General features: G+C 39.0%; 1 protein-coding gene across 1 annotated transcript; it reads left to right on the top strand.

The window, feature by feature from the left end:
* Nucleotides 1–207: 207 nt before the first annotated feature.
* c3orf49.L (chromosome 3 open reading frame 49 L homeolog) lies at nt 208–9660 on the top strand. Its single transcript, XM_018257200.2, has 5 exons — nt 208–475; nt 1959–2284; nt 6132–6262; nt 6834–6944; nt 8966–9660. Exons 1-5 carry the CDS (start codon nt 363–365, stop codon nt 9176–9178), a joined length of 894 nt encoding a protein of 297 aa, XP_018112689.1. The 5' UTR covers nt 208–362; the 3' UTR covers nt 9179–9660.
* The last annotated feature ends 1340 nt before the right edge of the window (nt 9661–11000 follow it).

Raw genomic sequence — 11000 nt, 5'->3', positions numbered from 1 at the left:
TCCATGCCCATGGTCCATTGTAAGTAAGTATAGCATGTACTAAGCAGTTGTCTCTGTGACTGCCGGGGTCTAATCACACGGCTCTGCAAGACGGCATGAGTTAGACAAACTGATGGGAATTTCACATGGTCCCGATGAATCTTTCACTTGTACCAAGAGCACATAAAGCATGGGAACATATCCTCAGCCCATGAGCTTACACATTCATTCCTCGTCCTTGTACTCCTTTCTTCAAGGGCTTCTCATCAGACAAGAGGCTATGGCACTTTTTGGGCGCTGAGGACGTGGGCTGGAGCAGTCGCAGAGGAAAGGGGTGTCCAGAACATGCCGGATTCTCAAAAATAGCTAAAATCAAGACAACAATGCAAAATCCAACATACTCTTCTGGGCCTAGAAATGTCACCTGTCATAAAGGGAATAATCCAGAGCAGAAGGCCAAGGTCACACACAAGCACAAAGGAAAGGGAATTGTCAGGTAAGCACCACCCCAGTACTACAGAACTCAGCAATCTTCATTACTAATACCTATTTAAAGGCACCTTCCCAATATACACACATTTTGCACTGGTTGTGAAGTTCTTTATAAATGGAAGTGCTGTTGAAATCCGTAATTTATTTATCTGTTGTCTGGGTCTGACTCTTGAAACAATGTAGCACATGATAGTCCTCCTCCGGGTCTGTTAATCAGCTGGCTTGCAACAGGAGTCACAACCATCTGAATCATGAATGTATACTGGAAAGTTATATAGAATCACATTCTTTTTTTCATTAGGCAAAAAAAGGTTGAGGGCCCTTTAACAACTACAACATCCATGCTGCTAGAAAATATGAGCAAATAATACAGTACAATACAATTGTACGATACAGTTGTGTATTCAGAGTGCAAATCATACATTAATTGAGGGGTACGTACTCAGGTCCTGAGCACTTTTGCCTTTTACGTCGATTTTTTTTAGATAGATTTCTGAAGTGTTAGCAGTTTTAGGCAGTTTTTAAACATCCAATACCAGGTTTTTGGCTCAGAGTGTCAGTAACCCACTGACTGTAACCCACTTTCTATGCACCTCTTGTATAATCAGCTAATTCTACAGTTGTTAACACTCTATTGAGTCAAAAGCCTGATAACAGCAGTCTAAAACTGCAAATATCTCAGCATCTGATAAAAATATAAAATTTGTGTTAATTGCAAAAGTGCTCAGAAAAGCACCCAAAGCAATTTTACATAATTTTTTCATAATTTTTTGTAGATCCTGCAGCAGTAATCATATTTTTTCCCATGAAATTGGTACATTAAAGGGGTTGTTCACCTTAAACTTTTGGTTTGATGTAGAGTGATATTCTGATATTCTCTGTACTTCACCATCGGCAAATAAATTTGCAAAATTGGCACAAAAATTTGTCTGTGAATTTTCACCATGGCAAATTTTAGCCGGCGTCAATTTTTTTTTTCATTTTTTCTTTTTTTAAGCCCGCGACAATTTTGACGCCACCAACAATTCCAATGTCGGCGACAATTAATAGTCCCCCATTGACTTTAGTGGGCGTCGGAATTGTCGGTGTTTTTTGGCGAAGCAAACAGGAGAAATTTACCCATCACTAATTTTGAGACAATGTGTAATCAGTTTTCATTTATTATTATTCATGTTTTTTTAGTTATTTAGTTTTTTATTCAGCAGTTTGAAATTTCAGCAAATTCCCCTAGCAACCAGAAGGTAAATAGAGCTTCATGTAGGCTGCCAATCCACATAGCGCTACCAGTAGTCAATCGCAGCCCATAACTGGCACCCCCAGGAACTTATTGCATGTTTGTGTTGGTCCCCAACTTTTTTTTATATTTGAATGTGGCTCACAGGTAAAAAAGTTTGGGGATCCCTGGTTTAATTTAACATATTTACAGTACATGGAATCTCATTCTAGAAAACCATAAAGACTGTTCATGAAACGTTCCTTCTTTATAGGTGGCATGGAGCTGTGTCCACTAATCTTCCAAAGCAGAATGTCCTCACCCCAACAGAAGATTCAGCAAGTGATTCTGAATCATTACTGGTTCCCAATAAGAAGAAGAAAAGTTTTGGCCAGAAAATGAAGGCAGTGCTGGGGAAAGTGGTATCAGCCAAGGCTAGTAATCCGAAACAAACCAAAGCCCAGAGTCCTGGAACTGGCTGCTCTCCTGGGAAGGATTCACCAATTTCTCCAACACAAATCCGCCTCACTAAAATCATGAAACATCTCCCACTTCCAAGGGAAATACCTAAGGGCCTTACACAGGGCACCTCTCATCCTGGTAAGGAAAATACTCATAGCTGGCTTGTAGATATGGCACAACTCCCATAAATGTGTAGTAAAATGATAAAGAATGTGGGAAAATACTTATGTGCTATGATGAATTTTATATGTTTCCCAAAAACTTCTTTGGTTTCATTTAAAAAAAATGAGCTTTGGCTATCATATATGATTTTATTCAAGTGATATTGTCACCTATTTGGTTTTTGGATCTAGTGTGTCATCACCAGGACCAATGATCCTCAGGGAAGTGCGGTTGGCTGGGGAATCCTTAGCTCAAGCTGTATAGTTGCTTAGGTTTTTCAGGTTTTGCAGTCCTGGCACTGGGAAGCTGGACACATTTTGCATGCATGATGCTGGTGGAGACCCTTAAAAAGTATGTAAAGTATTTGCAGAGGAAACGCTAGTAGCATTTTAGAGGAGATGCTTGCAGAGGAGATACTTTTGGATGAAACACTTGCAGAGAAGACAGATATAAAAAAGACACTTCTGAAGAAGTTACTTGCAGAGGAGATATCTACATATGAGACACTTGTGAAGATGACACTCGAGAAGATACTTATTGAAGAGATGCTTATAAAGGAGACACCTGCAGAAGAGTAACCTGCATTGGAGATAGAGAGATGCTTGTAGAAGAGACAACAGCAGAAGAGACACTTGTAATGGAAATTATAGCAGACACTTATGAGATACACACTTGTATTTGATAAATTTGTAGAGGAGACAATCATGAGGAAGACAATTATGGAGGAGATACTTGCAGAACAGATGCTTTCAGAGAAGACACTTGTAGATGAGACACCAGTTGAAAAGACAAATATGAGGAGGACTCTTGTGGAGGAGACACTTACAGAACAGATGTTTTGCAGAGGACACGCCTACAGAAGAAAGCTGGAGAACACTTTCAAAACATGCAGAACATAGAAATTAGGATTGTTTTACACCCACTATGCAGAAAATATTAAAGTACAGGCAACACCTACACAAGAGATACTTGTGGAGAAGAGACACCAGCAGAAGTGACACTTTTAACAGGAGACACAGAGAAGCGAAGGAGACCTGCTGGCTGTAGCCTGACACTCTTAGATGTTGGGAATATAGAACCTCAAAATAAGTATACCTCCCCCACACCCTTAAACAATGGTTTATTGGAACCCAGAGGTCTACAGTTGTTAGTATCACTTTAAATTAAACTGAATTGCAGAGGTAAATAGACAAAAATGACAACAAATGCAAGATATCACCAACAATAAATGCATTGTGTTCAAAGAGGGGGGTTCACCTTTAAATTAACTTTTAGTATGATATAAAGAGTGATATTTTGACACAATTTGCAATTGGTTTTCATTTTTTTTTTGTGGTTTTTGAGTTATTTAGCTTTTTATTCAGCAGCTCTCCAGTTTGCAGTTTCAGCCATCTGGTATCAAGGGTCCAAATTCCCCTAGCAACCATGCACTGACTTGAATAAGGGACTGGACTAGGAATTGGAGAGGGACTGAATAGAAAGACGAGTAGTAAAAAGTAGCAATAACAATAAATATGTAGCCTTACAGAGCATTTGTTTTTTAGATGGGGTCAGTGACCCCCATTTGAAAGCTAGAAAGAGCCAGAAGAAGAAGGCAAATTATTCAAAAACTATAAATAAGAAAAAACGAAGGCCAAATGAAGAGTTGCTTAGAATAAGCCATTCTTTAACATACTAAAAGTAAACGTAAAGGTGAACCACCTCTTTAAAGACAATGCATTTATTGCAGGTAATATCCTGCAGGTAATATATGCATCATGTGTGAGTTTTTTTTTTTTAACACGTTATATATATTTCTAAATGATTTTTCCAACAACACTGTCAGATAAATCAATAGCTTTGTTTGTTCTTTTGACAGGTATTGACAATGGTATTAAATAGGCCCCTACTGAAACTTTCTGCTCCAGCTGCTCTGAACCTAAATAGAAGCAGCCAGGAGGCTCATCAGTTTGCACATTATTGGAAATCATTTGCTATCTAAACAAAGCAATATCTTGGGTGCTGATGTCACTGGAGACTTTAATAGGATTTTAAAGATTTAGCAAAAGAAAAAAAAAAGCTAATTACTGGTTGTCAATCATATATGGTCTTTAAATGTAAAGGATGTTCATAAGTAGGAATTATCTTCTATTTATTGTCTCTTAAATTAGAAGTAAAGCATAAGCAGTAGGACAGCTGCCACTGATTTGCTGTTATAAATCCAAGAATAAATTAATACATTCTATGTGCACATTCAGTTATGTGTAACCATTCAATATGCATACAGAAAATATTCATTTATTTCCTGTTTTATAAAACATGTAGGAGTTACAGCTGTCCTACTGCTCAGTAAAGACATTCCTATTATTAAGAGATATAGTGAATGGAGAGGACCCAGCCAGAAAGTATTGGCCATTAATCATCAGACTATAGTGAATGTTAATGGAACCAGTGTAGCCTTCATACATATTTTTCATAAGTCACCCTGAATTAAGGCACCTCCCCACCCAGTTACACAGAGTAACACGCCCATCACTCACTATCAGTAATTCCCACTTGAATCCCAACTTATCCACTTCATTAAACCCCATAAGATGGGCCTACACTATAAGATTAGCTTGTTTGATGAGGACACCAAATGAGCGGATCTTTCCCACCAATGGCAGGCAATATCGTCAGGGGCGATCCTGGGGCTCCTGCCTCCCTCTCCAACTCCGCACTTCTGCATTGGAGCAGGTCAAAGGGAGGGCCACATCACTAGTGCAATGAGCGGCAAATTCGTCTCTTAGGGGGTTATTTACTAAAATCCAAATTTATCTCGTATTTAATTAAAAAAATCCACAACCAAACTTTTATGCCTGATTTTAGCTTATGTATTTATAAAAACAACTCAATTCAATCCGATCGCAGAAAATCTAGAAAATTTTTCAAGTTTTTGCCCAAAAACTCTGAAAAAGTCATATTTTCAGGCTAAATCAAGCACAGACCACGAAAACTTCAAATTGAGATAGGTGTCTCTCCCATTGACTTATACAGGACCTCGACAGGTCTGATATGGCGGATTTTTATAATTCAGGCTTTTTGCAGCTTCGGGTATAATAAATCTTGGAAAATTCGTGTTTTCTTTTCGAGTGAAAAAAACTAAAATTTTTTGAGATTTTAACATGCAGTTTTAATAAATAACCCCCTTAAAGTTACAAAAAGCAGCTTTTTGCCACCCCTTGTAACTTGCTGCTCACTGCCGCCTGAAGCAAGGTTCTCACCTTGCCTCGTGGCAGGAGCTGACCTGGATCGGGCTAATCTGATCATTTGGCCCTAGGGCCAAACAATCGAATTACAATGACCGGAATAGGTGCCGACTGGACAATGACCGCATCAACTAGCTGATGCCTTCCTCAATCGGACATGAAAATCAAATCCACCCAATCGACACTCCCCTATACAAGGGCAGATAATCTGCAAAATCAGTAGAAATTGAATTGTAACCTGAAATCCCCAATGGTGCAAGGAGCATTATCCAGCGCGTGTGGCAGGCAGAACCAAGATGCATTTTGATCGTTTTGTCTTATGTTTTTGGCTTCTCTTCAAGTCCAAGGCCACCACAACCCTTTTGCAGGGAAGATTTGTGCCCCAAGTAGCTCCATGGTCATATGAGACTTTATAATGGTGGTAGCAGGAGTGTAGTTGGATGCATAATACAACCACTGAAACAACAACGTATTAATCACCATATTATTACTTTATTCTGTGATTCCATTGTTTATTTCCAAGTTTCCTATCTTGAATTCTCACTGTCTGTCCCATTCATAAAAACCCTGTTGGTTTTGTTGATTATTTTTTTAAGCAACTCTCCAACTGGATATTAATGTTGTAGAAGCAGAGAGTCAAAGGCTCACAGCAGACAGTGTGGTTGTGCGTTCAAGAAGGATGACCAGACGTGTGTCAGTGACTTCGGTTCCAAGTGGACTGCAGAAGGTAAAACCTCCTCGGCCAGATCTGTTTGGATGAAAACACTGAGTAACATAAAGGGCACTTGGTAGAATTTTATTGGCTCTCAAACGTAACTGTTGAGAAGCCATAAAGTTCAGAGAAATATGATTGGCTTTTGCCTAGTCCAATGTAGACCATGAACCAGCACAAGAACTCTACAGTCATGTCTACAATACTTGTATATGCCAACAGGATAAATTCTTGGTGATGAGCCTCTAATGAAAGGCTGTTGGAAGCACCATCTAAGGGCAGGTAGATGTCTGCAAAGAAAAACAGGTTAACTAGATTAAAAAAGCAATGTTTCTTCTAATATCTAATGGACACATGGCTGCTTGAGAAACATTGACTAAGACGTGAGCTCAGGGAAAGCAAGCCTTACCTCCCATAATATGTACATTTTCAAATATTACCCACAGTATCTTACAGACTGCATGTTCCTCTGTGTTTCTATATAGTACACAGCCTTCTTCATAATTAGAAACACATACTTTCCAGGAAGTTTTCTCAATGATATTTATATAGGTGACAATGCTTTAATCATTCAAATTATCTGCAGGGCCCTTATCAACCTAAGAAGAAGCATTTTGCATTTGCCAAAAAGTCAAGAAAACCTGTGGAAAAAGTCAGATACCATCCAGGCTTCACAGTGGGGAATCTCCAGATGCAGGTTGGTCTGACTAACTATAACTAATATGTTTTCAGTCTCATTCCAACTACGGGGCAACAGTTAATTTAAAAATTAATTCATCAAACCTGTAAAACACCATTTCTCCCACCAAGAAGCTAAAAATTGGGATTAACTTCCAATAACTGTAATATTCTACAGCTTCCCAAATTATGGTGCTGCCTCCCCCCCAGGGCAGCCCAGGCCAAGTTTAAAGGCAGTTAGGGAGATATTTGTGGAATATGCCTATTTCCTCTTTTCTTCAAACAAAATGCCAGCCTGACAGTTAAAAGGTATGTTCACCTTTAAAGGAGAAGGAAAGCTACCAATGCACCTTATTGCCAATAGATTAGCCACAATAGTGCAAGCTATAACACTGTATTTATTCTGCAGAATGCTTTACCAAACCCATGTAAACAGCTATAGGAGCTCTCTCTGTTTAGGATAGCAGCTGCCATATTAGCTTGGTGTAACATAATTTCCTGCCTGAGTCTCTCCCTGCTCACTCATAGCTCTGGGCTCAGATTACAGCAGGGAGGGAAGGGGGAGAGAGGAGCAAACTGAGCATGCTCAAGCCCTAGCCCTGGAGGTTTAAGATGAAAACAGGAAGTCTGATACAGAAGCCCATGAGTACACAATAGATGGAAAGAAATGTGGTGTTTCTTTTGACAGAGGACTCAGAGCAGCATTACTTTGAGGGTTTACTGGTGTATTTATATAGACCTTTCTGATAAAGCTTACTTACTTTTAGCCTTTCCTTCGCCTTTAAAGGGGATGTTCACCTTCCAAACACTTTTTCAGTTCAGTTGTTTTCAGATTGTTCACCAGAAATAAATACTTTTTTCATTTTTTAAGGTTTTTCCAAAATTGAAGTTTAAACTTTAATGTTCGTGTCTCTGGCAGCTCACTTTTTAAAGTGCAGATTCTGAACTGTTATCATTTGCTATATTTAATTGCTACATTAGTTGTTACTTGAATATTAGCGACTATTGTATCAATTATAAGGGTGGTGACAACTTCAGAAAACGAAGCACTCCAAGTGCCATCCAGCCGGCGATCTACATTCTAGCCATTGGGAAGGCATTTAGAGGAGATTAGTTGCCCGAAGAAGAGGCAATTTGTCTCCCCTGATTCTTAGCGTGTCACCACCCTAAGAGCAGAGACGCACGCTGCAATTCGGGGAGATTAGTCGTCCAGCGATTAGTCGTCCTTCCAGAACTACCTCCCCTGCCGTACCCGCGGCTAGAATGAAAATCGCCGTTGGGTTGGCACTCGGAGTGATTCACTTTCCGAAGTCGCTGAAGTTGAGGATTCTTCGGGCGACTTCGGAAAACGAATCACTCTGAGTTGCAGAGTTGGTTTTTATTTGCCAAGATTTCTTTCCAGTTTTCAAATGGGGGTCACTGACCCCATCTAAAAAATAAATGCTCTGTAAGGCTACAAATGTATTGTTATTGCTACTTTTTATTACTCATCTTTCTATTCAGGCCTCTCCTATTCATATTCCAGTCTTTGATTTAAATCAATGCAGGAATGCTAGGGGAATTTGGACCCAAGCAATTGCAAACTGGAGAGCTGCTGAATAAAAAAACTAAAAGTTGAACAACATCTTTAAGTAGGGTAAAATGACGGATAAATACTTAATTCTACCCTAAATATTTTTGAAACTATGGTAACTTTGTTATGACCCAGGGGGAGATCTGAACAAATTTTGGGCCCTCAAGTGGGGGCTTGGAAGTCCAAATAACACTGCCCTTGGGCAATCAATATAACTCATTGGTTATTAGTTACTAGTCTAGAAACAGAATTAATAATTACTGTTGATCCACAGCGATGGTACAGAAAGCCCCGCCATGCAACATAAGACAATTTACACAGGCAAACTTGCTAGTATTGTATATTTAATCAGATATGATATTCTTATGCTTGTCTATTATACAGGGGTGGGCTGATTCAAGGGATTCATTGGACACAGGGGCTCAAATCCACTAACATGCCTGTTTTTGGTTCTGGTTCTGATCCAGGTGGATGATCTTATTGAAACCATTGCAGAGAAATCAACAAAGCTGTTGGAGCAGAGGCACGAGGAGCTGCGGCAGTGCGAGTCCCTGGGAGATGAGATCCTACAGTCCTCCAAGCAGTTCCAGCGGGTTACCAAGAAAACCACACGGAAATACAGATTGAGGGACATGTGTTTTCCTTGTATCTGCTGCTGGTGCTGCTGCGAGGGCAGGTAACAGACCCAGGCTCAGATGCAGGAGAGTTGCAGCCTGTCGCACATTGCAATAAAAGCGCAACAATCGCAGAACTACTTTCTCCAAAGTAAATTCCTTCTGGGAATCAATTGTGTCTGGCACTTTATTAAGTGAGACGTGTCTCTGAACTAGGTAGAGATAGGAAAACACTGTCACACTACTCATGGCTCATGTGGTGTGTCTGATAATTAAACTAATTTCTAGCTACAGGTATTGGGTACTGGATACATTTCTAATGTATATAAGTGCAGCAATGGTTGTTAATAGGCTTGTAAATCCTGGACTACTTTTTGCACTGGCTTACTCCGTTGTGCTTGATTCAGAGGAAGCTCCTTACCAACTAACCTTCCTCTTTACAGTGGTTGCTGAGATATTTGCAGTTTTAGAATAAGAATGTTTCAGTTCTACAACTCAAAGGTCAGACTGTATGACTTTTAGGGGAAGATTTATCAAAGGTCGAGGTGAATGAAAAAAATTTGAATTTCAAGCTATTTTTTGTTCGATACAAATTTGAAATTTACGGTCTCTTTAAAAATTCAACTTCGAAAATTCAACATCTAAAACCTGCCGAATTGTTTTAGCCTATGGGCTACCTCCTAAACCTATTTGGAGTTAATTGGTGGACTTTGAAAAATCAAAGTTTTTTTGGGGGAAAACCTTCGAATGTAATATCCAGGCATTAGCCTTAAGTGACTGAATCAGCAGCTTATTGGCCCATGTATAGGGCCCTCAGACGTGCTTCCCCTGCTAATTCTGGCCTGAAAATTGATCAGTGAGCTTGTAATATTCTGTTGGCGTGAGGACCTGTAAGGTGGCCATAGGTTAAAGAGATCTGCACGTTTGGAGAGCTAGCCAAATGAGCAGATCTTTCACCAATATGTCCACTTTGAGATGGGATAAAGGTGGCTGGAACAAGCTGATGAGGTCCACTCTCCGTCTGGATTTTTAAACCTCTTCAAGCAATACCAGCCAGATTTTTGGCCAGATATTGGTTAAGAAAGCCCATCGAAGCTGCTGACTATGGCCGTCTTAAAAGTGTAATATCTCAGAAACTACTAAAAATACAATACAAAATTAATGAAAATTGAAAACGTGCTTAAAGGATCACCCTGAGTAAATTAATTAAATCATTTTTTAGGCTTCAGACATTACCATAAACATACAATGTGGACAGTGATACAACTGGTCTTTGAGAAATGTTTTATGTTGTGCAGCTGAATTTCAACAGCTAGAACAGAACTTGATTGAAAATGAAATAAAAATTGATTAGAATCAAATTTTCTTTTATTAAATAACATTTGGTTTAACATCCCCTTAAAGAGGTTGTTCACTTTTGAGTTAACTTTCGGTTTGATGTCGAACATGATATTCCGAGACAATTTGCAATTGGTTTTCATTTGTTATTATTTGTGGTTTTTGAGTTATTTAGCTTTTTATTCAGCAGCAACAATTTCAACAATCTGGTAGCTAGGGTCCAAATTACCCTAGCAACCATGCATTGATTTGAATAAGAGACTGGAATATGACTAGCAGAGCACCTGAATAGATAGATCAGTAATCAAAAGTAGCAGTTACAATAAATGTATTTATTACAGAGCATTTGCTTCTTAGATATGGTCAGTGACCCCCATTTCAATGCTGGAAAGAGTTAAAACATGAAAGCAAATAATTAAAAAAAAAACCATAAATAATGAAGACCAATTTAAAAAGTTGCTTAGAATTAGCAATTCTATAACATACTTAGGGGGTTATTTACTAAACTCCGAATGCAAAAATCACAAAAAAATTTGTGATTTTTTTTTTT

This window comes from Xenopus laevis, chromosome 4L (genome assembly GCF_017654675.1).
Source record: "Xenopus laevis strain J_2021 chromosome 4L, Xenopus_laevis_v10.1, whole genome shotgun sequence".
NCBI lineage: Eukaryota > Metazoa > Chordata > Amphibia > Anura > Pipidae > Xenopus > Xenopus laevis.
This window is presented reverse-complemented; position numbering and strand designations above follow the sequence as displayed.